The 27132-nt window shown below is 67.8% G+C and overlaps 4 protein-coding genes across 13 annotated transcripts in view; 3 read left to right on the forward strand and 1 right to left on the reverse strand.

Annotated features, from left to right (window-relative positions):
• Nucleotides 1–966: 966 nt before the first annotated feature.
• On the forward strand, nucleotides 967–5075 carry NAB2 (NGFI-A binding protein 2). The gene is made up of 7 exons (XM_065654546.1): nucleotides 967–1183; nucleotides 1705–2509; nucleotides 2669–2802; nucleotides 3294–3345; nucleotides 3571–3703; nucleotides 3778–3978; nucleotides 4095–5075. Exons 2-7 carry the CDS (start codon nucleotides 1712–1714, stop codon nucleotides 4187–4189), a joined length of 1413 nt encoding a protein of 470 aa, XP_065510618.1. The 5' UTR covers nucleotides 967–1183; nucleotides 1705–1711; the 3' UTR covers nucleotides 4190–5075.
• On the reverse strand, nucleotides 5025–17435 carry STAT6 (signal transducer and activator of transcription 6). Of its 5 annotated transcripts, none has more exons than XM_065654544.1 (22): nucleotides 17254–17435; nucleotides 13419–13549; nucleotides 12963–13101; nucleotides 11169–11252; nucleotides 10973–11081; nucleotides 10822–10883; nucleotides 10542–10690; nucleotides 10293–10424; nucleotides 10027–10215; nucleotides 9866–9953; nucleotides 8945–9067; nucleotides 8760–8852; nucleotides 8479–8685; nucleotides 8308–8402; nucleotides 8086–8222; nucleotides 7821–7967; nucleotides 7575–7644; nucleotides 7270–7395; nucleotides 7066–7173; nucleotides 6184–6264; nucleotides 5835–5957; nucleotides 5025–5758 (listed from the first exon to the last, which is right to left on the reverse strand). In XM_065654544.1, exons 2-22 carry the CDS (start codon nucleotides 13532–13534, stop codon nucleotides 5563–5565), a joined length of 2574 nt encoding a protein of 857 aa, XP_065510616.1. In that variant the 5' UTR covers nucleotides 13535–13549; nucleotides 17254–17435; the 3' UTR covers nucleotides 5025–5562. The 5 variants fall into 5 exon arrangements, with proteins under 5 accessions (XP_065510616.1, XP_065510617.1, XP_065510615.1 ...); XM_065654545.1 differs by lacking the exon at nucleotides 17254–17435 and adding an exon at nucleotides 14421–14506; XM_065654543.1 differs by lacking the exon at nucleotides 17254–17435 and adding an exon at nucleotides 14273–14352.
• Nucleotides 15575–18030, forward strand: MBD6 (methyl-CpG binding domain protein 6). The gene is made up of 2 exons (XM_065654195.1): nucleotides 15575–15721; nucleotides 16612–18030. The coding sequence occupies exons 1-2, from the start codon at nucleotides 15575–15577 to the stop codon at nucleotides 18028–18030; spliced, it is 1566 nt and encodes a 521-aa protein (XP_065510267.1).
• Nucleotides 18031–20145: 2115 nt separating this feature from the next.
• Nucleotides 20146–27132, forward strand: part of LRP1 (LDL receptor related protein 1) — a 70565-nt gene continuing 63578 nt past the window's right edge. For all 6 annotated transcript variants that reach the window (XM_065654295.1, XM_065654296.1, XM_065654297.1 and 3 more), the window contains exon 1: nucleotides 20146–20290. In XM_065654295.1, coding sequence (XP_065510367.1) covers nucleotides 20218–20290 — 73 coding nt within the window. In that variant the 5' untranslated portion in view covers nucleotides 20146–20217. The remainder of the gene's footprint in view (nucleotides 20291–27132) is intronic.

A 27132-nucleotide genomic window follows, 5' to 3' on the forward strand; every position in this document is an offset into this window, starting at 1 on the left:
AGCGCCGGGCCTGGGAACGGCCCCGCCGCGCTGGACGCCTGGTCGCGGGAGGGCGTGGGAGGGGGGCGGCCGGCAGGAGGAGGAGGAGGGGGGAGCCGGGGCAGGATCCCCGCGGCGGGGACTGTGCCCGCGGGGGAGCTCCGGCTGCTCCCCCCCCGCCAGCCCCGGGGACGGGACCGGGGCTCCGCCACGGCCCCCCCCGGGCAGGAGCGTGGGGGCGGCTGGACTCACGCCAGGCGCCCGGCCGCGGTATAAATAGCGCCGAGCCACGCAGGGCCGGAGACGGGGCGGGGGCCGTGACCCTGCCGCGGGGCCCGGGTGCCGCGGGATTGGGGCTCCAGCGTCCCCCCCCGCACATCCGAGGATCGTTCTCCCTCCGCTCCCCATCTTTTCTCTGAGGCCAGGCCTGCGCCGCGGGGTTGTTCACCCTGAAGCCTATCGATGGCAGTCGGTGACTGGGGGATGAGCTACAAAGTACCGGCTCTCCGCGGGGGTTCCGGCACCCCGGGACAGCGCCGGGGTAACGGGGACAGCGGCGCCCGGCAGCATCGCTGCTGCAACACCCGGAGATGCTGTGAGCGGCGACCCCGGCCGGGGTGAAGGTCCCTGCGCTCTCCGGGGACCGCGAGTCCCGTCCCCGCTCAGGGGCTGCCTGTGCCTCACGTGTCCACCCCACTCCCCGCGGCCCCACCCGGGACACCGGCTCCGGTTCCCCGCTCCCCCTCGCGGCGGAGGGCGCGCGGTCCACGGGACCCCCGGAGCCGCCGTGCAGGGCGCCGGTCCGCGCTCCCCCCGCTCCCGGTGCCGCTGCGCCTCCTGCCCGGGCTTGGGGGAGGGGGGGGGCCGGTGCCGCCGCCCCCGCCAGCTGCCCCCCCGCCGCTGCCGCCCGCGCTGCGCTCGGCGGGGGCGGCAGCCGCGGGATCCGCCCCCGGGGCCTCCCACGCCGCGGCGCAGCCGGGGCCGCTGCTATTTCACGGTACCGCCCGTGTGGGCGGCGCGCAGAAGCGGCGCGGCGCGGCGGAGCGAGCGCGCCCGGCCCGGCCGCGGGACCCCCCCGAGCCCCGGGACCGCCAGGACCCCCGGGACCCGCGGAGCGCCGTCCCCGGAGCCCCCGCCACCCCTCCCCGTCCCCCGGCGGCCGCGCACGGGGCGGGGGCAGCGGCCGGAGCGGCGCCAGCCGGCGGTGAGCGACCGGGGGGCGGCGGGAGGGGACGGGGGCACCCGGGAACCGCGGCGGGGCGGGGAGCTGGATGTGGCCGGGGCACCGGGGGGGGGCATCGAGCAGGGCGGGGCAACCGGGGCGGTTGGCCGCGGCTGCGTTGGGATACCGGCACGTCACCGGCCCCGCGCCGTCGGGGATGGGGAGGGCTGGGGCAGCCCCGGGTGCGTGTCCGGCCCCACGCGGGGGGTGGGAGGTGCAGTCCCGGGAGCGGGGCGGGGGGGAGGGAGAGAGAGGGGGACCCCACTCGTGTCTGTGCCATGTCCAGGGGGGCTGTGGCCACAGGGTCTGTCTTAGCAAGCACGGGTGGGCCTGGGTGTCTGGTGTGGGTCAGGGACCCTGAAACACCCCACATCGCCCTGTCCCCCATGAGGTGCCCGCCGTCTGTGCCCTGCCCCCCCAGCGCACAGGCCAAAGGGTGGGGAGGGGGCTTCTCCTGCGCGTCTGTCCGTCCGTCCCCTGGCGTGACGGCGTCCGTCCCGCAGGCTCGCCATGGCCCTGCCCCGCACGCTGGGGGAGCTGCAGCTGTACCGGGTGCTGCAGCGCGCCAACCTGCTGGGCTACTACGAGACCTTCATCCAGCAAGGGGGGGACGACGTGCAGCAGCTCTGCGAGGCGGGCGAGGAGGAGTTCCTGGAGATCATGGCGCTGGTGGGCATGGCCACCAAGCCCCTGCACGTCCGCCGCCTCCAGAAGGCCCTGCGCGAGTGGGCCTCCAACCCGGGGCTCTTCAGCCAGCCCGTCTCGGCCGTCCCCGTCAGCAGCATCCCCCTCTTCAAGCTCTCCGAGGCCGGCGGGCGCAAGGCGCTCAGCAACGGGCACGCCAGCCCCGGCGACGCCACGGGCAAGGGGGGCAGCAGCGCCGGGACGCCCCCGGCTCGCAGCCCCACGGAGCCAGGGGAGAAGCTGTCGCCGTCGGCAGCCCCACCGTGGCCAGGGAGGAGCACCCCTGAGTCGGAGGGCGGTGGGGACGAGGAGCCAGGGGGTCCCCCCTTCTCCCCGGGTGGGCTCGGGAGCGAGCAGCCGGCGGGCATGGAGGTGCTGGAGCCGGAGCTGGTGCGGACGGTGGCGGAGAGCGTGGAGCGGCTGCTGCAGAGCTGCCCCCGGGGCGGCGAGGCCGAGCTGCGGGCGCTGATGAAGCTCAACAAGAAGCTGGCCAAGGCCGTGGGGCACATCTTCCAGCTGGAGGATGGCGACCGGCACAAGGAGGAGGAGATCCGCCGGCACAGCGCGATCTACGGCCGCGGCGAGGCCCGGCGCCGCGAGGGCAAGCAGCTCACCCTGCACGAGGTGGGTGGCGTGGCGGCGGCCGGTTTGAAGGTCGTGGGGATGTGCTGACTCGGTGCAGGGGATGCTCTGGAGGTGGAAAGCGGGGGCCGGGGTCCTGGAGCAGACACAGGGTCCCACGGGTGCTGCCGTCCCCGCTCACGCGTCGTCTCTGCCCCCCAGCTCATCATCAACGAGGCGGCCGCCCAGTTCTGCCTGCGGGACAACTCGCTGCTGCTGCGGCGCGTCGAGCTCTTCTCGCTCTCGCGGCAGGTTGCGCGGGAGATCACCTACCTGTCCTCGCTCAAGGTCACCAGGTGAGTCCAGACCTGGCAAACCCCCCCCCGACACCGGGCGGGGTGTCCCGGCCATCACCCCCCCGTGCCCTGGGAGCTGCACCACAACCCAGGGCCGGGGCTCCGCGGCCCCGAGCTCCCCTTCCCTCGCGTGAGCTGTTTACTGCCTGACCTCAGCGCTGTGGGCGGCGGGGAGGGCGGCTGGGATGCCGGGCGCTGGGGACACTACCGGGGATTGCCCCGTCCCTTGTCCCCTTCCCCCCTCCTGCCGCGCACCGTGGCCGGGCTGCCTTTTCCCTTCGCTCTCCAGCTGCTCCCCCCTCTTGCCACCCCCGGTTCCATCTGCGCCAAAGCCCCGATCGGAGCCGTCCCGCGGCACCGCCCTGCCCGGGCGGCCGCCCACGCCTGGCGCTGCCCGCGGCGCGGCAGGAGCCGGGCCGGCGTGTGCGCCGTGGGGCCGCTGCACGGCCGCCCCCGCGCCTGACGCGGCTCCTTGTCCTCCCCCCGCGCAGGGCGCATCCCGAGGAGAGCGGAGCCACCGCGGCCAAGCGGCTCAAGCAGGAGGTGGGTGCACGCCCAGGGGTGCGGGGGGGGCACACCCGCGCGCAGGTGTGCGCCGCTGGGAGCGTGGGCAGGACGGCGCGGCGTGCCCGGGGCTGCCCACGCCGGCTCGGGCAGGCAGCGAGGGGCTGCGGGGCGGGGGCTGCGGCGCTGGCGCTGCCGTGGGCAGCGTGGGGCAGGGGGTGCGGAGCCCCCCGGCGGGATGTGGTCACCGCGCGCTCCTGGCAGGTGGGAGAGCAGAGCCGCCCGGAGCTGCTGGCGCTGCCGGGGGCGCCGGAGCCCCCCGGGGCCGCGTACCGGGCCAGCCTGGAGGAGGACGCGGGCAGCCTGTCCGGGGAGAGCCTCGATGGGCACTTGCAGGGTGAGTGGGGTCCCCTTCCCTTCCTTTCCTTTTCCTGGCTCCCCCCAGCACTGACCGTCGCCCTCTCTCCGCAGCGGCTGGGCCGTGTCCCCGGCTGACGCCGCCGCCCAGCGCGGCCCCCGACGTGGCGCTGGGCCTCCCCCACCACGGGCTGTGGAGCCGCCACATCCTGCAGCAGACGCTGATGGACGAGGGGCTGCGCCTGGCGCGGCTCGTGTCCCACGAGCGCGTGGGGCGGCTCAGCCCCTGCCTGCCCGGGAAGCCCCCGGCGCCCGGTGAGCCCCCGCGGGGTGGGGGGGATCGCGGTGGGGCCACAGCTGCCGTCCCCCCGCGGCAGCACCGCCCCGACGCCACCGCCCTGACGCCGTCGCTCTGGTCTGTCTCCCTGCAGAGTTTGAGGACGGGTTGGCGGAACGGGGCCCGCCGGCCCCCCCGGACCCCCCCCGCGGCACCATCAAGGTGGAGCAGGAGACCAGCCGGCAGTGAGGCCCCCCAGCCCCCCCGCCACCATTAACGAAGCAATAACGTGCTGGGGGACGGGTGCCGGTGGCGTGGCGGTGGCGCTCTGGGCATGGGGAGCCAGCGGGGGCTCGGCCACAGCCCCCCCGGGCCCCGGCCCCTCCTGCACCGACGCTCTGGTTACCTCAGCCGCGGTGGGATGTGCCCCCCCCGCAGCAGCAATACCCTCGTCCCCGCCAGGCTCTGGTCCCCACCGGGGCTGGGGAGCCCTCGATGGACTCAAACCCGCTGTACAGACCCCCCCCCCGGCTCACCCCTCCTTACCGTCCCCCCGCCCCGGGTTGCTTCAGGCCGGCGAGCCGCGTCCCCCGGCTCCGTCACCGTGCGCGGGAGCCACGTGCGGCACCGCGTGCTCCAGCGCCGCCGCCCACGCCGGGCACACGGTGCCGTGCGCGCGCCCCCCGCAGCGCCCACGCGCCAGCCCCCCACCGGCACCGCAGCGTTTCGGCTGTAAATACCCCCCCCCCCGCTCCCCGCAGCAACCACCGCTCAGCGCCAGCAACTGCGCCCCCCCGCCCCGCACGCGCCCCCCCCGCCTGCCCCTGCCCCCCCGTTACCCGTGTGCATGGGCCCCGTGCCGTGGGGTGTCACACGTGCCATGGGGTGTCACAGACATGTGCCCCCCCCCCCCCCCAGCACGAAGCAGGCGGCGTTCAACGGGCACTGGGGCGGTGCTGTCCCCCCCCCCCAAAACCTCTCGGGGTCCCTCCTGTTTCCATGAGCTGTGCCCAGCCCCAGGGTGTCCCCCCCACCCCCTTAGGACTGTGTGGTGTCTTTTTAGAGCATTAGCAACTCTTCCTTTGTAATGTGTACAGTAGATTATTTATTTTGTTATTTTGGAATAAAACTTTATTTTATGGCTTATCTTCCTGCTCCCAGGCTCCCTCTCCCAGGCTGGGGGGGGGCGCAGCTCACAAACCCCAAAGCAAGCGCCAGCCGCGGGTGTGCGAGGGATCCGGCGCCCCCCCCGGGAGCCGTGGGGGGGTCCCGGCGCCCCCCAGGCTGGGGGGGCCCCGTCACGCGCTGGGCTGGCGCGTCCGCCCCGGCGTGTTTCCCGCTGCCGCCTCCCACCCTCGCCACTGAGTCACGGCGGCCCCCGCGGCGCTGAGCCCGGCGGCGTGGGCTGGGGGCAGCGGGGGGGCCCTGCACCTGCACCCCCTCCTCACCGCGGAGCGTATACATAGGGGGAGGGCAGGGTGTTATCCAGAGTGCTGCCCCCCTAAAAAAACCAACCTCCCCCTCCCCTGCCGGAGTTTCCACCCCGGCCGAGTCCAGGAGTACGGACAAGGCTGTGGCGGGGGCCACAGTCCGACGACCCCCCCGGCAGCCCCGTCACCTCCTCACGTGTGTCCCGGCCGGACGCTGTCGTCCCACCGTGACTCCCCCGGCCCCCAGCAAGAGGTGCCGGGGCTGGGGAAGCCGCTGCGCTGCGGGGGGGGCGCGAAGGGGGGGCACAGCGCGGGGCCCTCCAGCTCCATCTCGTGCAGGAACTGCTCAAAGTCCGAGCCGGGCGGCAGGTCCATGCTGGGCGGCATCCTGGGGACAGAGGCAGTGGGGTGACCTAGGGAATCCCCCCAGCACCCCCGCGAACCGCCCCCCCCCCCGGACTTACCACCGTGGGGAGCTCGGCAGCGGCGCCTCCACCATGGGGGGGAACGGGGCCAGCTCGGGCATCTCCTCGTCCCGGGGCTCTGGCGAGGGGCCCCCGGGCAGGTACTGGTTGTGCATGAAGGGCCTGGGGGGCAGCAAATGGCAGGGGGGGGCTGACATAGGCCATGGGGCACCCCCCTGCCCCCGGGCTGCTTGTAGCCCCACGGCACAGCGGGATGTGCGTGGTTTGGGGGCGCTGGGGTCGGTCTCCTTGTTGGGAACACCAGCACTGGGAGCACTGGGCAGCTGGGGCGGGTGGGAGAAGGGGGGGCAGAGCAGGGCCCCCCCTCCAGCCACGTGCCAGCGCTTACATGGGGTTCCTGAAGGTGAGGTCCTGGCAGCGCGGCAGCGCGGGGTCCATCACCAGGGACGGCGAGAGCATCTGCGAGGGGCTGTGGGGAAAGCGGGAGCGCTGAGAGGGGGGGAAACACCCCTCCGGCACGTAGAAATTATATTCGTTATGTGTGAAAGCAGGGCTGTTATCATTCCGGTCCAGGACAGACAGCGTCACTGTAGAATTGGTCTGCAAGGGTGGCATCCCGTTATCCTTAGCCAGCACAGTGGGGGAGTACCTGTCTTGCTTTTCCCTGTCCAGCTTTCTCACTGCCGTCAGAATGCCCGTGCGGCGGTCAAGGTTGGAAATACGGGGTGCATCGGAACCCAAGATATAGCTAATCTCAGCATTGCGCCCACTGTCAGCATCCGTAGCACTTATCTTGGTTAGCTGAGTACCAGGAGCATTGTTTTCAGGGGTGGAAAGACCTACGATAGGCTATGTAAAAACTGGGGCATTGTCATTTTCGTCTTTAATTTTGATCAGGAGCATTACAGACTGGTTTAAGGGAGGTTTCCCTGAATCTGGAGCCACTATTTTAGTGGCATATTCCCGTGTGGCTTCATAATCTAGAAATGTGGCTGTCTCCAGGAGAAACTGATTATCAAACACCGGCTTTAGCCTAAAAGGGACATGATGATCTGTAAAACAAGTAACATTCAGATCAGCATCCTTGTCCATTACTGTTATCAATGCAATTTTTCTATTAAGGGGAGCCTTCTCAGACAAAAGCACTGACCGGTTCACTGGACTGATAACCTATCTTGTGCCTATTGATGGGACATTGTCATTAATATCTGTGCACCGGGGGCAATGGGGGGCCCATCCTGACCCCCACCCTCGCCCGGCACCGTCCTACCTGGGGAAGGACCCGAGGCTGTCAGAGACCATCATGTTGATGCTGGTGTCACCTGGGGGGTGTTGGTAGCCCGTGGGGACGGACGGGGGGCAGAAGGGAGCGGGGGGGCTGCAAGTGCAGACACGGGGGGTTCGCATCCGAGGGGCTTCTGCACCGCAGCCCCCTCCCTGCCCCGGGCACAGCTGGCCACAGCTGGGCACTCACCACATGGGGCTGAGCACCGACTGCAAGCTCTCGGGGTGCAGCTCAGGCTGCAGCATGGGAGGGGTGAACATCGGAGCCTGGGGGTGGTCGTGGGGGCCCCCCACGGTGCTCTGGGGCTCCTGGTCCCTGCAAAAGCACATCACCCCCGTCAGACAGGCGGGGTCCGGGTACCCACAGGAGACTCCTTGCGCACAAGCACACCCCCGTTTGGCCCGGTCAGAAATCCCCCCACCCGGCAGCGATGTGCCGGCCGGGGGGGGTTTGTGCACACACTCCAGCACAGCCACGGCCTCGCACGCACCCACCTTTCGCTTTCCACCGTCATCTTGATGGCAGTGGACACGTAGCCCCGTCCATCCTTGCCTGTCTGCTCTTCTGCTCAGAGAGGAGAAGCGTCCGTGAGCCACCACCCAGCACGGGGCCGTGACCACCCCCTTGCTCAGCAGGACCTGGCCGGGACCCTTTTCTCTCCAAACCGCCCGGCTTCTCCCCGCAGCGTCGCTGGGCGGCTGACGTGACGCCCAGGGCCTGTTCCCTGCCCCAACACTCACTGTTGTAGTGGCTGCCGAACGCCTGGTCCTTGGGGATGTTGGGGTAGAGGTTGCGGAGCTGCCCCAGGTCGCGGATGCGGTCGCCGAGGGAGCGGATGGACAGGTCCTTGGCAGAGAAGGGCTGGATGTTCTCCACCTGACTGGACCCTGCGGGGAGACACGGCACGGAGCTCCGTCACCCGGTCCCCGAAACGCTCCATGTCCCCAGGCCGTGATGACACCCCGCTTCGCGGCACCCAGAGCAGCCGCTGTCCCCCCATCTCACCGTCCTTGCCCCGGATGACGTGAGCGATAGTGACGCCCCCGATCTCCGAGTCGCTGAAGCGGAGCAGGAAGGTCCCGTCAGGCTCCGTGCTCAGGAGCTTGCAGACGTACTGCTTGCTGATGAAGCCGATGATGAGCCTGGAGGGACGGACAGACAAACAGTGGGCCAGGGTGGAGGGCTGGGACCAGGACGGGCAATCCCAGCCGGCCCACGGGCACCCACCTGTCTGACCAGTAACTCTTGAGGCATCTCTTGGTGAGGTCTAGGACTCCATCAAACCACTGCCAGAAGGTGAAGCCCCGACCAGGCAGGATTTCCTGGGGCAGAGAGAGGGCATGAGGCTCCCCAGGGCCACGCCGGCCCCTGCCCGCCCTGGCCAGCCCTCCCAGTAACCTTGTTGAACTGGGCCCAGGAGACGCTGCGGCTCTGGAAGTCCTCAGGTCTGGCGCTGTGGTCATTAAAGATCTTCTGGGCCAGGAAGAAGTAGTGGTCCTTGAGGAGCCCCTTAGTGGTCTGCACCTCTGCCATGAACTTCAGGTTCAGCGTATCGCACATCTTCTCCCAGGGCACCCGCTCGGCCACCACAAAAGGCACCCGGTCCTGCGGCGGGGCCGACGGCGTCAGGACGGCGGGTCACCCACCGCCAGCTCCGTCCCTCGCCCCGCGGCACTCACGATCTCAGAGAAGGCGTTATCCCACAGCACGGTCGCTTTGGCGTTATTGTCCTGGTTCCCGTGGACGATGACCACGATGGGCAGGGACAGGACCTGGGGCACAGAGCGGTCCCCGCTCAGCGCCGGCGACGCGGGGGCGGCCGCCCTGGGACCGTCGCAGCGGCTCTGCAGGAGGGGGCCGGTACCTGGAGGTGGATGGACAGGTTGCCAGGGGTCAAGGCCACGGTGGTGCTGAACAGGACGGCACATTTCTCCTCCGTCACCGACTCAGATCCTTTCCGCTCGCAGCGCTTGATCTTCTTCAGCAGCTACAAGGGGAGAGCCGAGCATCAGCCCTGGGCAAGCGCTGGCCCTGGGGCCCTGTGCTGGTTTGACTGAAAATGGGTTAATTTTCTTCATGCAGGTAGAAACCTTCCTTTTTCCTAGCTAGCACCCCCATTATTTGGACTCAGTTTGAGAACAAGCAGATAACAGCCCAGCACAGAGTTAATGGTTTGAATTGCTCTGCTCTGAGAGCCAAGGACACTCTGAGCTCTGCCCACAGGTGGGAGGCAGCGAGGAAGGGGGACGGATGGACAGAGCTGGACTGACACCCAGACTGAGCAATCAGAGTGTTCCGGCCCATTAGCATCATGCTTCGTATATAAGGAGTCTGGGCCTTCTGGCTGTCTCTGTTCTTCTGCCTTGCTTGCTTGCTCTTTTTTTTTGTCGGAGCCAGGGGAGTTTTTGGTGCAGGATGTTTAGTTCGGCTTTTTGCCATTTTGCAGAGGCCTCTCAGCCTTTCTGCCTTTTTCCTGTCTTTTCTCTCTCTGGGATCGGCTTTAGGACCAGGTGCCGTTTCCTGGGACTGGCTGCTCAGTGTATTCGTGAGGAGTTGCCTTGAGTATCTTTTATCTCTATTTTCTATATATATTTACTAGCGGTGTATTAGTATTTTGTTATTTTATTAAACTGTGTTGATCTCAATCCAAGTTTCTCCCTTCCCTTTGATTCTCTCCCATATTGGGGGGGTGAGTGAGTGACTATCGTCGTTGTCTTGCCCGCTCGGGTTCAACCACGACGAGCCCCCAGCCCGTCCCGTCAGACCCCTCGCTCGGGGCACTCACCACGTTCTTGAAGTTGGCGCAGCAGGTCCCGCTGGCGGGGTTGGTCTCCAGGGCCACCACGTTGTGCATGATCTCCCCCGTGCTCTCGCTGCGCGGGGAGGGGGTCAGGGGGTGCCCGGCGTGGCCGTCCCCTCGCCCCGCGCCGCCCCCCGGCCGCTCACCTGAGGGTGCCGCTGTAGGCGCTGAGCGCCAGCTCCCGCGCCTGCTTCTCCGTCACCATGTCGGCGCGCACCGTGTAGGGCTTGGCCGCCGCCTTCAGCAGCTGCGGGCCCAGCAGGAACCGGACGCTCGCCTGGAACTTGGTCTGGGTCTTCAGCACCTGCGGCGGCTGCTTCTCCACCACGAAGGAGCTGGGGAGTGGGGGAGACCATGGTGCCCGGCACGGCCCCCCCCGCCAGCTCCGCCGCCACCAACCCCTGCCTGTTACCTCTTGACCAGGCTGGACAAGACCTCGTTGAAGCGCTCCAGGAGCCGGGGCAGCAGCTCGGCCCCCAGCTCCGCGCTCGCCGCCATCACCTGCTGGTGCAGCTGGAAGTGAATCTCGACCAGGCTCTCGCACCTGCCGAGGAACCGCGGGGACAGGGGCACCCTCAGCCACAGCCGAGCTGGACCCCTGAGCCTTCCCCGGGGAGCGGAGCGGGCCGGGGGCTGCTCTGTGTCCCCCGTGTCACCTCACCTCTTCTGCAGCGGAGCCAGGTTCTCCTCAAAGAGAGCCCCGTTCCCCGCCAGCTGCTGCTGCCTCTTCCAGATCTGGATCCTCTTCAGGACCTGCTGCTTGGCCGCCTCCAGCTCCTTCATGGCCTCCAGGATCAGGCTGGGCAGCTCCTGGGGGGCAGCACCAGCCGTGGGGCTCTGGCCCCCCCAGCAGAGATTCGCAGCCCCGCTCCATCCCCCCCAGGCACCGAGACCCCCGGAGCTCGTTGGCTCCTTCCCCAGCTGCTCCGGACCCCACTCACGCTCTCCGAGGGTTTCGCTTCTGTCTTCAGCTGCGGGTCCCGCACATTCGGCTGCAGAGAGGCTGCGGAGGAAGGACGGGGGTGTCCCCATTAGCCGGGGTCTGCAGGACACCCCAGGGGCTGCGTCCCCACGCCAGCCCCGTCCCCTCACCATCCTGCAGCGCCTGGATCTCACGGACGCGATGCTGCAGCCGCTGCAGCCCCAGGCTGAACTTCAGCTCCTCCTGGCGCCGGTGGAAGCTGAGGGGCAGGTGCCGGTCCTGGGGCAGAGCAGAGAGGGGTGAGGGGGGCCCCGACACCCCCACACATCGGGGCGCCCCGGGGCGGGGGGGACAGGGGCCACGCACCCGCTTCAGCACGGCGGCTTTCTCGCCCTCCAGGATGGCTCGCAGGACGGCCACCAGCCGCAGCGGGTCCCGCCGGTAGGCGCTCTGCGGGGACACGACGACGGGGTGTCAGGACGCGTGCCCCCCCAGCCCCCTCCCGCCCCGTGCGCACGTTTCGGGTCCCGTCCCCACAGCAAACGGCGCCAAGTCAGACTCGGGGGTTTCATGACGCGAAGAGCGGGACAGACCACAGCTCGCTGCTGTTCTGACAGAGCTGATTTCCAGCTTTAAAACCAGTATAAACTGTGCGCAGCAAATACACAAATCAACTTAAAATTAAAAAAAAAAAAAAAAAAAAGCAAAGCGAATTCTCTATTTCTGCAAGCATCTCCTGGAGGTGCCTGACACCTGGCGAAGATTCTCCCGGCTGCCCTGGCCTGGGCAGATCTTTCCACTGAGAACAAGGGGAGGAATTTCCCCGCTGGCTCCGGCTCCCCGCGCCCTGTGCCAGCTCCTGCGGCCTCTGAGCATTTCCCAAATTAGTTACTTCCCAAAACAGCAGCAGCGAGCGGCCGGACCGCGCGCCCGGTGCCTCCCCGTGCTGGCGGGAGGCAGCTCCGCCACCGACCCCCCGGAGCCCCCGCGCCCGCCCCGTGTCCAGACACAGCTCCGGCAACCCCGGGGCAAACCCAGCCCGAGGTTCTGGGGACAAAAGGCCCAGGTTTGGTGTCCCCCAGCTGATTTTCTGGCTCTGGATTTACACATCCCAGGGGGGAGCACCTGGCTCTCCCAGCAGCCAGAGCTTCCCCTCCCAGGGGGCTCCGCAGAAACGGGGGCTGTGATGGGGTGAGGGATGGTGGGAGGAAGGAACATGGGAGGGTGGCTCTTCTTGAGCGTTTTAAACCAGAAAAAAAAAAAAAAAAAACCTAAGCCAAAACATCTGCGCGTTTTCCTGCAATTTTCAAAAGCAAGATTCCTGTTTTGGAAAGTTACCCCCTTCCCCAGAAGTTATGACTAAGGCAGATCCCTTCCCAAATGTTGTATGTTAAAAATGTCTGTTACCAAAAAAGCAGGGCTTTCAAGCAGAACAGGGCTCTGGGCGCGAGCTCCGCTCAGCCCTTACGCTAAGAGCTTCGCTGGCAGGAGAGAGAGCACAGGGGTTAAATCTGCAATCACAGAGGGTGGAAGAGAGACAGAGAGCAATTCAACAGACCCGATAAACAGCCCAGAAAAAGAAACCCAGCACGCACAGGCGGACACGGCAGGAGGAAACGCAGCACAATGCACGGCACGGAGGAAGGAGAAATCAAACGCTCAAGCAGAAAATGGGGAACAGCTGGCGAGGTGGCTGCCCCAGGGCTGGCGGCCGTGGGACATAGGGGAGGCTCCCCCCGGGGCCGGGGGCTGCCGTGGGGCTTGGGAGGTTGTGGCCATGGGGGGCAGCTCCCCGGGGGCCGCCGGGCACCCAAGGGGCTGCAGAACCGCGGCAGCGAGGGGAAGCCGGGAGGACAACCGCAATTGCGGCCGTGACAGCCCGAGCGCTGCGGCGAGCTGGGGGGTCAGCCCCAGGACACGAACAACCTCCCTCCGTCCCCCTGAAGCGCCCCAAAAATCCCCGTCGCTGAGTCCACACAAGCTCGTTGCTCATGGATGGCCCTGGGCCTTGACACAGGTGTCAAGCGGGGACCAGCTCGTGGCATCGGCCCCATCGAGCGGTGCTTGAACCAGCGAATCCAAAGCATGAAATAACGGCGGCCCAACCGCCACCCCAGCGCGACACGGCCCCGACGGTCCCCGCTGCCGGCCCCCGCGCACCTCGATGCCGCTGATTTGCTGCAGGATCTGGCACTGCTGCCCGTCGCTGCCGGCAACGCCGCGGAGCTTCTCCAGCATGGCCACCAGCATCCCGCTGGCCACGCTGGTGCAGAAGGCGTCCGAGCCATTGATGAACTCCCTGGAGAAGAGAAAAGGTTGGGTGGACGGGCACGAATCCTCCACCCTCCCTGTGCAACCCACGCTCGCTTTGGGGAGGAAGGGGACACCTGGATTTCTAGGGGAAATCTGCTGCACGAACAAGGGCGAACTGCGCTCGGAGAGGGAGGAGGCGGCTCCCTGGAGAGGACGCGGCCTCCCGAAACCTCCCGAAACCTCTCCCACGTGTACGCCCGGCTGCTGCACACCCGCCCATCCCTACCAGCCTCATCCCTGCGGCACGACCCACATCGCCGCCCCCAGCCCCTGCGGTGGGTCCTGGAGCCACACGGGACTCACCAGGGCTGGTTCTCCAGCCAGTCGGCCAGGAGACAGCGCAGGCTGCGGGGAAACTCCGTGAAGAGGCCGCTGAACTCCTCCGGCGGCATGTGGGAGACGATGCTCCAGAGGGACATCTTGGGAACTGCCACCTGCGGAGAAATAAGGAGGCGAGGCGTGAGCGGGGAGGCCACGGTGCCCAGAGCCCCCAGCACCGGCGGCTCCTCGGGGAGGGCAGGCGAGTCCCTTCGCTGCCCGAACCTGCTGCTCGGCGGGCAGGAGGAGGAGGAGCAGGAAGCCCAATCCAGGATCGGCCTCTTGGGCAATCTTAGGCGGGCAAGCAGCCCGCTTGTGCCTCAGTTTCCCGCACCTCTGGGGAATCCCTGCGCAGGGAGACACGCAGGGAGACGCGGAGGGTGACGCGGAGGGTTGCGCAAGCGCCGCCGGCCTTGGCGCAGGAGATGGGAGAGCCGGTGGGAGCAGTGAGGGCATGAAACCCCAGAGCCTGGTGAGGCTGCTCTGCTGGGGGGGTCTCAGTGAGGGCCTGTTCCCCGAAACCTCCCTGAGGAAGGCGCCTCACTTGGGCAGAGCCCCGAGGAACGGTGGCTCCTCACTGGAATGAGGCGCTGGGTGGAAAACCGCCCTGGAAGGCCTGGGGGGGGTCACGGCCCAGCCCGGCCCACAGGTTCTCCGCCACCCCCGAGCCGGGTGTCGCAGCCCTGACAGCCGCTCCCCCCCCGAGCCGTGCCCGCCCCGTCCTGCCCACGCCATGTCACTTCCCGACAGCCCGTTCCGCTCCTCCCCGCCGCCCCCCACGCTCACACCCTCCATGCCCGGCAGGCGAGGGGGGTCACTGCCCCCCGGCACAGACGCACCTCGCTGCCGGTTCCCCGGGCCGGGACACAGGCCGGATCCTGCGCTGGGTGCGAGGCACCGGCCAGGGCGGCCGCGGGACCCCGGCCAGCCCGTCCGCCCGGGGCTGCGGCCCTGTCCCCGAGAGCAAACAGCCGAGCGGGGACTCACGTCACGCGTCCTCGCGGGCAGCGCATTCCCCGCGGGCCTTGGCCGCGCTGCGAGAGCCCAGGCGGAGGTGGAGCCGCCGGAGACTTTGAGAAACCGTGCAAGGGGAAGGAAGCCAGCGTCACTGGGGCAACGTCGCAGCGAGCGCAAAACAACCGCGCCGCCAGCTCAGTGCCGGCCGCCCTGGCGGGACGAGGGGCCCAGCCGGGGCTGGTGGCGGTGGCGCGGCCCACGGGTGCTCCACGTCCCGCGGGAGATGGCAGCGCGGTGGGACCGGCCCCGGCAGAGCCCCACGTGCCGTCCCGGGGAGCGACCCCGGCAGACAGAGGCTCGACCCCAGGCCACGCCAAGCCCAGCGTTTCCAGGAATGCTTTTGCTTTCTACTCTGCCCGGCTGGCCGGAGCAAATGGGTCCTGATGACTTGCTGCAGGGCAAAGCCCGAGGGCTGAGTTTGCTCCGGAGGGGACAACGCACAGTGGGAATCACACCCTCAGCAAGGCGGTAGCTGCTGGCATGCAGGGAAGCAAGACAGGAGGAATAAACAGCCTCTCATTTTGTGATCCTCAAGATGTAATCCCCATCCTCCTCCCCCTCCCCGGTTAAAACCTGTATTTCTGCTTAGCCCTGGGAGGCTGGTAAGTGGCAACCTGGAACGTAAGCTGGGCATGCCTGAATTTGCTAAGAGTCTGTCGGGGATGCTGTGCTCCTCCTCCGCAGCCCCCAGCTCCCTGCCAGCCCAGGGGACAGCAGCTCGGAGGAGCTCGGCGTGGGGGACAGGCTCATCCCCTCCCGGCACAGCCGCGGCAGCTCCTTCAGCCCAGCCGTGCCCTGCTTCCTTCCCGCCCTCATTTCCATGTTTTCCTCCTCTGCTCCTTCTTCCAAACAGCCCTTCCCTGCCAAGACCCAGCTCCCGTGACGATGCCCCAGCTGAGGCCACGCTGCACGGAGGTTCCCTTGAGAGAAGCCGGCGTGCCCAGGATCAGGCCCCGTCGGCACCCGTGGCACCGTGGAGAAGGGAGCTGGGGGGCAGAGACCAGGCCAAGGCTGCCCGGCACAGGGATGTGAGACACGTCCAGGGAAGCCGAGGTTGGAGCCCTGAGCAGCAGCGAGAGCTGCCACCCGGGGAAACCCCATGGCCGCGAGGAGCCTCCGGCGCGATGGCGGGGCAGGATACGGCGCCCGGGGTAGGGGAGCAGCCGTCTGGGCTGTGCCCCGCGCCCCCCTGCCTGCTCCCCCTTCCAAATCACCCTCAGCGCAGCCACTTCCACTTCCTCCTCCACCCCGGGGGCCATTTCACCTCCTCGGTGGGGCCGGAGGTCCCTGGGGCTGGGAGCCCAGGCACAGGAGGGGATCGGTGACCCCCAGAGATCGGTGACCCCCAGAGATTGGGCTCTGCTTACTCACCAGGCAATGGGAAACCAAGTCGACATCCCAGAAGCAAGAGCTGCCATACATCTCACGGCTGTTACTCATTAACCACCGGCACTTCCTGGCAGCAGAGCGCAGCCCCCCACCCTCGGGGCCACCTCTCCCCACACGTTGGGGGAACCAGGACTGCGAGGGACCCCCTTCCTAGCAGGCTTCCCTCTGCCCTCCCCAGTTTCCCAGCCCAGAGGCTGCTGGGGGAAGGAGCTGGGGCCGCCAGCTCGCGGGCACACACGTCCTGCACCTTCCTCATCCTCCTGGGTGCTGAGCAGAGATTTCCCCGGGGCTTTCTCAGAAGCTCAGAGGTTTCCCAGTGCTTTACACCCAGGACACCTGGGCTCAGCTCTAGCGTTGCCCCCACAGGAACGCAGCCTGTGAAACCTCGCTGCCTCTCCATACGCCACAGTTTCCCCGGGGTGCTGGGGAGCCAACAGCTGCCGGCACACTCTGGCCAAGACCAAGGCAAGGGAACACTGTCCCAGACGGCGGGATATGGTGACAGCGCCGCGGCAAGACACCGCGGAGCCTGTGCGGCAGCAGGGTCTGGCCACAGCCAGCCACTCCCCAGCAGTGAAAGCTCTTCTGATTCAGAAGAAGAGGAGCGGGGCCTTTCCCAGCTGACCCGGCCCCAGCGTGACTCAAGGCACGGGGAGTCCAGACTGAATCCAGTCCCCAGCTCCCACCGCAGGAGCTCACTGTCCCATCTGCGGGACTGGGGTGTCTGGTGCTCCCACTGCAGCCCCCACCGGGCAATTCTGCTTTGCCCCAGACACCTTTCTCTCCAGACACCAGGGTGCCAGCAGCTGCAACCACTTGTCAGCTGGGTGCTGTGGACTTTGGGCCCTGCAGCCCCGCTGCGTGCCCGGGCGGGCAAGGGCCGGGCTGCATCTCCGGCTGCGTGGCCACCGGAGCCGCGACACCTGCCAGCCCAGCTCCAGAGCGCCCACCTGGGGGCTCCACAGCCCCCAAAGCCCCTTCGCTGTCCCACCCGGAACATCCCAGCGAGGCCACGTCCCGGCCAGCGCCGCTCCCGGCTGGAGATCCTGGTTCATCTGCGGGGATTCGCCCCGCAGCTGCCGGGAGGTGCCCGTCGGGCATCCCCGCCCCGGGCATCGCCCGTCCCGCTGCCAGGAATCCCCCCGCCCACCCGCTCGGCCCTCGGGCACCCGGACCTTGGCACGGCTCCGTGCCGGGCTCCCGCGGCCGTGAGCCCACTCCCGGGACCCCCGCGCCAGCCCCGCTCCCCCGGGGGGCCCCGGTACCCAGCCCGGTGCCCCTGCCCGAGCCCCGGGGCGGGGCGGGAGGCGCCGAGCGGCGGAAGGGGCCGCTGCGGGGCGAGCACCGGGCCCCGGCCCCCTCTCCGGGAGCCGCCCCGGCCCCGCCGCCGGTACCGGCCCCGCGCCCCCCTTACCTGGCGGAGCCGCCGCTGGCGCGGGGCGGCCGGGCTGGGCCGGGCCGGGCCGGGCGGCCCCTCAGTCCATGGCGGCGACCGGGCGGGTCCCGCGGCTGCTCCGCTCCGGCGGAAAGCGCCGAGCGCCAGGAAAGGGGAGGAGACACGCGGGCGGCGGGTGCGCGCGGCGGGGGAGACACCGGCCGGGCCTCGGGGGCTCCCCGGGACCCAGCGACCCTACCTGTGACACCCACCCGCGGCCCCGTGCCCCCGGTCGTGGCCCTTTGCCGGGGAGCACCCCCAACCCCGCGGAGCGGAGCCGGGCTGGTGGTCCCGGCAGCGCACGGTCTGAGCCCCGTGTCCCCGTGCCGCGGTTTGAGCCCGCAGCCAGTCCCGGTCTGTGCCCCCCCTGCCCGTGCGCGGGGTCCCGGGACCGGGGCGGGGGCGGTGCACATCGCCTTAGGGGGTTCTTGCTGCACCAGGGAGCTCGTTGCATGGGGGGGCTCATTGCGCGACGGGGGCTCGCTGCTCCGGGGGTCCCCACACCGGGGAGATGGGGCCCGTTATCCGCCCAGGAGAGCGCCTGAGGCCGCTCCGACAACCCCCGCCGGGACGGGGGGGGAGCCCGCACCGGGCAGGACCATCCCGGGGCCGCCAGGGCGCGCTGCCGCACCGCCGGTGCCACCGGGCCCGGGGCGGGGGGGCCGGTCCTTGGGGCGGGGCCGCCGCCGGAGCCCCGGGGCGCGCAGCCCCCGGGGTCAGGTCCCCGCGTTCCCCCATCGCTCCTCACGCCGGTGAACCCGCGGTGCTCGGGGCCGTAACGAGCACCAGACGTGTGGGCAGCACCGGGGTGACCCGTCCCAGACCTTCCACCCGCTGCTCGCGTTTGCCCAGGAGACCCTTTGCAGGGGGACCCTCAATGATTGACCGGTGGCCTCGGGGCACCCGGAGTTGGCATCGGCATCTGCAGCAAGACCCCTGCAAGGCGCTGGGGGTGCAAGGGGCTGCAATGGCCTTCATCCCACCAGCTTTAGGGGGCCACGGGGTGCACTGCCCTGGGGGGCAGGCAGAGCCCACAGGGCAGGGGCTGCGTGGGGAGGGGGCTGCGCAGAGCCACCCAGGCGGGTCCTGGCCAGGGGCCACGCGTGGGAGGAATCCTGAATGCACAGCTGCAGCCATTCTGGCCATCTCCACTCTGCAGGGCTTGCGCAACCTCCGGGGCCTCTGGCGCAATGGTTGAGGGGACGCAGAGCAGCCCTTTAGACCCCCCCCCCCACGCCCCCGGGCATGTGCCCCTGCCGGCCCTTCTGCAGGGGGGGCTTCCATGGAACATCTGGACCTTCCTCTCAAACATCTGGCGCAGCAGCAGCCTGAACCAACACCACCCCCATGGACGGCTGCTTCTCCCCCCATGCCTCTGCCCGCACGGCTGCCTCAGTGGGGTGGGGGCAGGCATGTGACATCATTGTTTTAAGAGGTGACATCACTTGGGTGGGTTGCAGGCAGCTCCGGCTCTGATGTCAGGGCTCTGAGATCGTGGCCACAGCTGTGGTGGCAGGGGAGGGACAAAGGGCCCCCCTGGGGAGAGCTGGACCCACAGGGACCCACAGCCGGAGCTGGGACAGGGTGGTCAGATGGCACTGAGCTTGGCCTGGGGGGGGTCTGCACTGCCAGACCCCCACCCAGCCAGCAGCCCTCACTGCAGCTTGGGTTGCACCCAGGGCCCTGGAGCCAGCTGGATCCTGGGACTTTTGAAAATGTTGCAATTATTGGCAGAGTGGCCCCGGCTGTGACCAGTCAAGAACGCAGATTACGGTGGCAGAGACTCATTACCAAATAGCCGAGGCAGGATGAAATGTTCCCTGCAGAGAAAAGGATGTTTTGGTGAGACGAGACAACCGAGATTGTTTTTTGGGGATGGAGCTGCTGCGGCTCTGCCAAACCCCACAGTGGGCTCGTGGGGCAGAGCGTGGGCAGCCAGCTCTGCCTCAGCTCAAGTTGGGCAAGTGAAACCCAGCTCCGGGCTGAGCTGTGTGCTCGGCCCCGGTGCCAATGGGGCCCGGTTGTGGCCCAGCTCTCCCGTCCCGGCAGAGGGACACGGTCAGGGCCTGGGCACTGTAGGATGCGCCACCACACGTGGGGGGGCACATGCGGTGCCACAGACGGATCCTGCCGTGGCTGCCCCGGCCTATCCCTGCGCGCCCCATCCCACACCCCATCCCGCACCCCGTCCTGCTCCCCATCCTGTACATACCCTATCCTGAACTCCATCCCGTACCCTATCCCGTACCCCCTCCTGTCCCCCATGCCATAGCACATCCCGCTCCCCATCCCATATGTACCCCATCCCGTGCTATACCATCCCGCACCCCATCCCGTACGTACCCCACCCCGTACGTACCCTATCCCGTACTCCCTCCTGTCCCCCATGCCATAGCACATCCCGCTCCCCATCCCATATGTACCCCATCCCGTGCTATACCATCCCGTGCTATACCATCCCGCAGCCCATCCCGTCCGTACCCCACCCCGTCCCCCATCCCGTCCCCCCTCCGCACCCCACCCCGTGCCCACCCCGCCCCCGGGGGCGCAGCCCCTCCACCCCACGCGCCTGCGCGCCGCGCGGCCGCCGCGTGCGACCCCCCCCCCCCGCACGGACGCTCCCCCCCCGCCCCGTTCCCCGCGCACGGCGGCGGCGGCCCGAGCCCGGTGACGTCAGGCGGGCGGCGGCGCGCGCTCCATCCATCCCTCCGCCGCGGCGGCGGCGCGCGCAGCCCCCCCCCCCCCTTCCCCGCCCCCTCCCTGCCGCCCCCGGCACCGCCGCCGCCGCCGCCGCCCAGCCCGGAGGGTCCGCCCGCCCCGGCCCGCCCCCGCCCGCGCCCCCTCCCTCCCTCCCTCCCTCCCTCCGCGGATGTCGGTGCGCGGGCCCGGGACGCGCCGCCCCGCGGGCAGCACGGCGTGAGGAGCCGCCGCCGAGCCGCCGGCATGGGGCCGCTGCTGCCCCTCGCCGGGTGCCTGCTGGCCCTGCTGGCCGCGCCCGCCGCCCGCGCCCTCGAAGGTGAGTGCGGGGCCGCGCGGGGCGGGCGCCGGTGCGGAGCGGAGCGGGCGGCGGGGACGCCCGGCGGGGGCAGCGCCGCAGCTGCGCGGCCCCGCGGCCGCTGTCGGGGGCGCGGGGGCCCGGGAGCGGCCGCAGCGCTCGGCCGGGCCGGGGAGGGGGCGGGAGGCGCCGCCGTGACAAAGCAGAGCGGGCGCAGCCCGGCCCCGCAGCGCCGCGGGGGCACCGGGGGGCACCGGGAGCGGGCTCGGGCGGCGCGTCCTTCCCCGCGCCCGCCGCAATGGAAGATGCGCCCCCCCCTCCTCCCGTCCCCCCCCCAGCCGCGGGTGGCCGCGCGCTCGCGCTGCCCGTTTTTTGCCGGTTTCTGGTGACTTTCCGCCCACCCGCGGCCCATTTTCCCCTGGAATCCAAAGTTTTCCCCGCAGCCAAGCAGGAAAGTTGGAACTCGGCGCCGCTGCGGGAGCCCGGGCCGGGGTCCCCCCGCTCCCCGGGGACACGGTGACAGCCCGGCTTGGTCCCCTGCTCTTGCATAACTGAGGCCGCTTCCCTGGAGCCACCGCAGCCCGGCTGCAGAGTTTGGCCCGCGGCCGGGCTGGTGGCACCGGGAAAATGTTTACCCAGCGATGGGGCTTTCTGTCCGTCTGTCTGTCTGTCCAGCCTCGCATGCCAGCTGCTTTTTTCCAAGCTGCGCACGTCTCGTTCCCTGCTCTTATTGATCTATTCAGTAAATACTTTAGCGAGCTCGTCAGCTCAATGGCCGGGCTTTTGAATGTACAAGGGGCTGCTCTTGGCAGCCGGAGCGCGTTTAGGAGCTGGCAGCTGAACGAGCCGGGAACCGGCGGCGGTGGAGGAGTTCCTTGCAACGCCTGAATGTGTGGGGCAGGAGGCTGTTTTTCCCGTTAAAAGCAGAGAAGTGGGGGTTCTGAGCTGCCTTGCTCAGCTCTCCTCTTATGGATTCCCTCTGTCCCAATGGGAACAGCCTGGCAAAGGCTGGGGCAATTCATTGGTGAGAGTCTTTTTGGGGAAGGTTTTTGTGTCCTTGCTCTTTGGCCAACTCGGAGTGAACGGGGCAAAGCTGCTGGTGTTTGGTGTCGTGGCAGCGCCTGACCCGTCACCCGGTCAGCGGGATGGAGGAGGAGGAGGTTCGGCCAAATGCCAGATCCCTGCCCCAGATTAGTGTCTGGAGGCTGGAGCCTGTGGTTTCCATCCCTCCAGCCTTTTCTTGCCCCACCGCAGGTCCAGGTGCTTAATTAGCATCCCTCCAAGGGAGGTGGCAGGAGCAGAGCAGCTCCTGATGCCCTGGAGCCACCCCTGCTCAGCTGACACCCGTGTGGTCGTTAGCATGGGGCTGATTGACCTGATGGCCAACAGCTGAGCCCACCGGGTCTCCTGCCCCCACCCTGCTCCCGAGACCCCCGTCTCTGCAGCATCGTCCCTGCTCCGAGCAGCCGGTGGCTCCAGAAGTTCGAGGGGGCGGGAGGGACGGGCATCACTCATTGCATAAGCCGCGTTGCCTTTGGAAACGAGGCTGCAGAACGATGATGATGATGATGTGCAGGAGGGAAGTTCCTCCATCCTCTTCGCCACCCCGGGAACTGGAGCGGGGCAAAAGCCAGCGCAGAGACACCCCCTCCTTCCAGCGGCACCCTCCCCTCCCAAGGGGCTCCCCATGGGAGGGATGTTGGGATGAGGGGCCATCCTGGCCCCATGGAGCGATGAGCTATGGGTGCTCTGGCGGGCTGGGGAGGGAGCTGGGGGAGTGCGGAGGTGGCCCTCAAAGCCCCTCGGTCCCTCAGGGATGCAGCTGAGCTGGTGCCTTGGCCTCAGTGCCTCCGTTTGCACCCCAAAAGAGGTGCCGGGGTTTGCGGTGCTGGAAGCTGCTCGTTCATTCCTGGCTTTGGCCACAGGAGAAGGGGGAAGCAAAGTCCGGCTGGAAGGGGAAGGGCAGCTCTTCCAGGGGGACAAAGGGCACCCGCGCGTGGCTCCTGTCCGCCGCAGATCTGGGGCGGCGTGGAGCTCCCCCTGGACAGAGCCGTGCGGCCCCGGGGAGAGGAGCAGGGCAGGGGTTGCCCCGCTTGCTGTTTTGGAAATAGCTGTGGTTGAGGGTGGCTGCGGTGGTTTGGTGCAGCGCTTCCCTCTGGCCACCCGGCCGGGCTGGCGCGTCTCCCGCGTGCGAGGGGAGCGCGTGTGCCCGCGCCGGTTCCCTGGGCGTGTGTGGACGTGCCCAAAGCCCTGCTGGGTTCAGCAGAGGTGAAGAGAGGAGCTCTGAGACTCCGCTCTGCAGAGCTCGGGGTCCCTGGGGGGCTCTGCCCCTGCCTGGGAGGTGACGTGCCGTGGGATGTCACTGTGTCCTGGTGCCGCTGTGGTGTCCAGAACATAGGGCTGGGCTCCGGCCCTTGTCCCGCGTGTCCCCTGTCCGGTGACGTGTGGTGGCATTGAGAGGACGGGGCAGCAGCGGAGCATCCCCGGCAGTGCTGCGCGTTTTGGGGGTGAAACCGCGGTGTTGCCTTCTCACTGCTTCCCGAGCTTTTTCCAGGCGCCGTGGGTGGCGCGGAGGTGGGAACAGCTGCGGCGTCCCCTTCGTCTTCGGTGTCTCAGCCCCACCACTCGCCCCTCGTCTTCTCTCCATGCCGGTTCCACGTGCTCCGGGAAGGAGCGGGGGCTGCTCAAGCTGTGCCAAGCAGCTGCTACGTGGGGGCCCCAGAAACGCGGTGCTGGTGGGGGGGACAGGGCGGTGACACGAGCAGCTTTGAGGCAGGAGGGTTGGCCCCCAAACCCATCCTGCTGCTGCCTGGGACCAGGGTGTTTGGCGAAGGACCACGGGCAGGTTGAGCTGCCCCTCTCCTTCCCCCCGGCACAGGGGATCGGGGGCTGCGGTGACACCCCGGTGATTGGGGTTTGCTGCGGTTGTGGGCTGAGAATGGAGAGGGGGATTGAGGATGAAGCGAGGGGCCTTTTGGGCAGAAACCGGCAGCATCGCTACCATTCATGGCGGCGGGGACGTTGGGCGCACGGGGGCCGCCCGTGCCGTGGGTTTTAGCGCGGCTGGTTCCTGCAGCCGGTGCCGGGGAGGAGGGAGCCGCTCGTGCTGGCAGGTGGATCCACCGACGAGGTTGTGCCACCATCTCGCGAGCGCCGGGGAAGCTCCGCGGGGACGGGGCTGCCCGCGTGCTCCCGCTGCAGCCGCCTCGTCCCCGGGAACGGGTCCCTGAGCGGGGGCTTTGCCGGCCCGGGAGACAGCGGGAGCCGAGGCCGCGTCCTGCTGAGTCAGCACAATTAGCCCAGCGGTAACCAGCGGGCGAGACCGCGGCTTTGTCGTGGGGGCTGGAGGTTCCTCTTCCAGGCATTGAAACGATTTCGGTTCCCAGACCCGCGTCGAGCATCACCTCTGTGCCAACCCCGCAGATCAAATCCTTGCTCTGTCCCCCCCAGACCCCCCGGCCGAGTCCTCCCGCTCCTGCCCCGGTCGTGGGGCTGGGCTGGAACACCCGCATGAATCCAGTGATTCCAAGGTTGGGAAATGGGCTCCTTGGAGATGGTGGCTGACTCAGCCGGCGAGCCGTGGATGCGTCTGCCCGTTTCCTTCCTGCACCCTCCGCTTTACCAGGTGGACAAGACTCTCCTTGTGCTCAGACTGAATTTTACCTCTGTCACCTCCCAGAGAAGCGTGTCTGACCGTGGATGTCCCTCTCCACGCGGGATGCTCGGCTCTCAGCCGGGAGCCACGGGATGGGGTCCCCGCCGTCCTGTCCCCTCTGTCCCCTGTGCCACCACTGTGGCCTTGCTGTTCCCCTGGGTCCTGCCTTGTTGTCCAGGGGATGCATTTTCCTCTCTTTGGGATTTTGCGAGCCAGCGCGAGACCGACCGGAGCTATTTACAGACCAGGTTTTGCTGTTGACTTAACTTTTCAGTCACTTCACTTTAATGTACCTTGGCAGGCCGACCTGCCAGCGGCAAGCAGCGGCAAATATTTTCAGCGTTTTTCCAATTCGGCTCAAACTTCTTGTTTTCTTCACTCTGCGCCTCTTATTTTAAGAAGGAAAAGTACCGCGTGGGCCGCGAGGACTCTCTTGCTAGATGTTATTCTGTTGCGCGAGGTTGCTTTCCCCAACGCTGTCCAGCCATTTCTAGGGCTAAATATAGACTCACAATGTCCTTTCTTAGCCAAGGGAGCGGAACAGAGATGGTGCAGATGCTTTGCAGGATCAGAGACGGTCCCAGCGAAGGGCTGGTGGGGTTGGCAACTGAGATGTTGGGGAGCGACCTTGGCGGGAGCAGCAGCCGCGGTGTCCGCGGGACGGCGAGAGCCGGTCTGCGGCGTCCGAAACGCGTGGGCTGAGGCATCAGCGGGAATTGAGGATGGCTGGGGGGGGAGTCTGATTGAGTTGGAAGCTGCATCTTTAATTGGGTGGACTAATTAGCTCCTTGCACGATGCCGTTTCTCCAAACGAGGCCGCGGCGAGGACGGGCGGGCGTTGACGGTCGCGTCCTGGCGCGCGAGGTGAGGGGGGCGAGGGAGGTACCCGCGGCTTTTCAGAATCAATCACAGAACGGTTGGGGTTGGAAGGGATCTCGGGGCTGAGGATGAGGATTCCAGCTGGGCGGACGAAGGCTTTTCCTCCGAGCCCTCGCGCTGCTGCTCCTCCGCCCCGGCCTTGCTGGGGGTGGCTGGGTTTTGTTTGCCGTGGGCCGCCAGGCAAATTGTTATTTTAATCTGCCGAGAGCTTTGAAACGCATCAATCTCATCCATTTACTTAATATGGTGCAGCTCTTTGTTTGCAGGCGCTGCCGCAGCCGTCTGGGCGCGGGGACCCGGCGCTGGCGGGTCCCGGATTCACACAGCGGCTCATTGTGGCTGAAGAACAAGTCGAGCGTCTCTGCCGCTCGCGCCGTGGTGAGATGGCCTGTGCCGAGTCCCCCCGCCCGGTGCCCCCTCCCTCTGCTTGGCTGCACCTGGGGGCACAGAGCCCCTCAATGCACCCTGCGGATGCACCCGCCGATTTGCTGTTTGTGCCGTGCTCGGGATTTGAGTATCGTGGCCTAAAGGACGGCACGTGGGGACACGCGCTCGTGCCGGGAGGGTGACGCCGCGGCACCAGGGAGCGGCAGCGTGGTGACTTTTTATTGTTTGGAAAAGGAAGCACTTGGCTTTAATGCTTCCCGTGGCGGCCGCCTTCCCGGCAGCGCGGACGGATGGATGGATGCTGCGGGGACGGATGCCGCGTGGAAAGTCCGGGGCTGGAGCTGGTGGGAGGGACGAGCTCTGGCAGGGACCCCTCGGGCCATGGGACCCCTCAGGCCACAGGGACCCCTCGGGCCACAGGGACCCCTCGAGCCACAGGGACCCCTCGGGCCATGGGGACCCTCAGGCCACAGGGACCCCTTGGGCCATGGGGACCCTCAGGCCACAGGGACCCCTTGAGCTGTGGGGACCCCTCGGGCCACAGGGACCTCTCAAGCCACGGGGACCCATTGAGCTGTGGGGACCCCTTGATCTGCAGGGACCCCTCGAGCCATGGGGACCCCTCGAGCCACAGGGACCCCTTGATCCATGAGGACCCCCTGAGCCGCGGGGACCCCTCAATCCATGGGAACCCCTCGAGCCGCGGGGCCGTGCGGCTCCCGAGGGTGCTGCAGCTCTGCAAAGCCGCTGCAGCGTGTGGCTTTCCGGGATGCGCCGTCACGGACACCCCAAATCTTCCCGGCCCCGCATGTGCTTGGTGTGGCAGCTGCCGCGTGGCGTGTGCCTGGAAAACGCTGGCGCGGCCGTGGCATCCGCTGGCAGGAGGCAGCGGTTTGTGGGGACTGTGTCCTCGCGGGCTGGACGGGTTTGATTTTGGGGACCGGGGCTGGCAGCAGGTGACGGCCGAAAGCCCTGGCAGGAGCAAGGAAGGGCTGTGGCACTGCCATGGGTTGTTTTCCCCTGCGGAGGCCTTGAAATAGCAGGAAGACGGTGTTGTGGTGCGGTGGCTCCATGACCTTGTCCTCTCCGGAGCCAGGAGATGCTCCCCGTGGGTCCCCAGGGGATGTCGGGAGGGGACCTGGTGGGTCTGCAGCTCCTCGTCCCCCTCTCGCTGCTCTGCAGCCTCCCAGGGGGCAGGATGGGTGAGCGAGGCTGGGGTGGGACCCCCAAGTGCGCCTGGTGCCCGAGGTGGCCGGCGCGTCCCCGCGTTCCCGGTCCCCACCATCCGGCGTCATCCCCGGCGCGGGGGCTGCGTTCACACGGGCAGGTGGACCAGAATCCAGAGCAGCTCCCCGTGCGGACCCGCTGCTCGGGAATAAAAGTCCCTTTATGCCGGAATAATTAGTGTACTCAGAGCATGCTAATTATTCCAGGATAAAAGTGACTTTTATTCCAGCAGAGTGTCCTCTCAAAGGGCCCTTTCTGCCCGCTCCGGGGGCACAATAGCCGCTCTGCTCCGTTTCCCCATCTCAGACAAAGTCCTTATTTGCGAAGCCAGCGAAATTGAGTTGACTAATGAATTAAGGCCAATGGTTTTGGCCGGGCTCCAGCGCTTTGAAAGCCTTGGCGAGCTGCTGCCCGTCCCGGGCGGGAGGAAACGCAGCAGCTCCTGCCCCGGCGCTGCAGCATCGCAGCCTCCTGCCCTGTTTCAGCTGCCCAGATGAAATGCCTATTAATCTATAATGTGCAATTGCTTTATTGCACAACGCAGAGCAGGTCTCTGGAGGAAGCGTTATCAGCTTTAGCCACAAGCCATAAATAATGGCCTCCAGTGCAGAACACTCCATTCTGTTTGGGTTCCCGACTGCCCAGGGTATCAACATCCCGCTGCTTATTGCTGGGATAAATAAAGGGAATAAAAGCTGCTGAGCAGGTAGAGGAG

This window comes from Caloenas nicobarica, chromosome 33 (assembly GCF_036013445.1).
Source record: "Caloenas nicobarica isolate bCalNic1 chromosome 33, bCalNic1.hap1, whole genome shotgun sequence".
NCBI lineage: Eukaryota > Metazoa > Chordata > Aves > Columbiformes > Columbidae > Caloenas > Caloenas nicobarica.

Bases quoted from the DNA above. Each gene is read 5' to 3' on its own strand.
- NAB2 (XM_065654546.1), top strand. From the start codon at position 1,712: ATGGCCCTGCCCCGCACGCTGGGGGAGCTGCAGCTGTACCGGGTGCTG. The intron at 2,510-2,668 runs GTGGGTGGCGTG...TCTGCCCCCCAG, and splicing joins AGCAGCTCACCCTGCACGAG to CTCATCATCAACGAGGCGGC. The intron at 3,346-3,570 runs GTGGGTGCACGC...CGCTCCTGGCAG, and splicing joins CCAAGCGGCTCAAGCAGGAG to GTGGGAGAGCAGAGCCGCCC.
- STAT6 (XM_065654541.1), bottom strand. From the start codon at position 13,889: ATGCCCTCACTGCTCCCACCGGCTCTCCCATCTCCTGCGCCAAGGCCG. The intron at 13,102-13,418 runs GTGAGTCCCGTG...TCTCTTCTCCAG, and splicing joins TGGCTGGAGAACCAGCCCTG to GGAGTTCATCAATGGCTCGG. The intron at 6,265-7,065 runs GTAGGACGGTGC...CTTTCCCCACAG, and splicing joins AGCCTCGGGTCCTTCCCCAG to CCCCTCGCAGATGCTCTCGC.
- MBD6 (XM_065654195.1), top strand. From the start codon at position 15,575: ATGGCGGGGCAGGATACGGCGCCCGGGGTAGGGGAGCAGCCGTCTGGG. The intron at 15,722-16,611 runs GTGGGGCCGGAG...GCTTTGCCCCAG, and splicing joins GGGGCCATTTCACCTCCTCG to ACACCTTTCTCTCCAGACAC.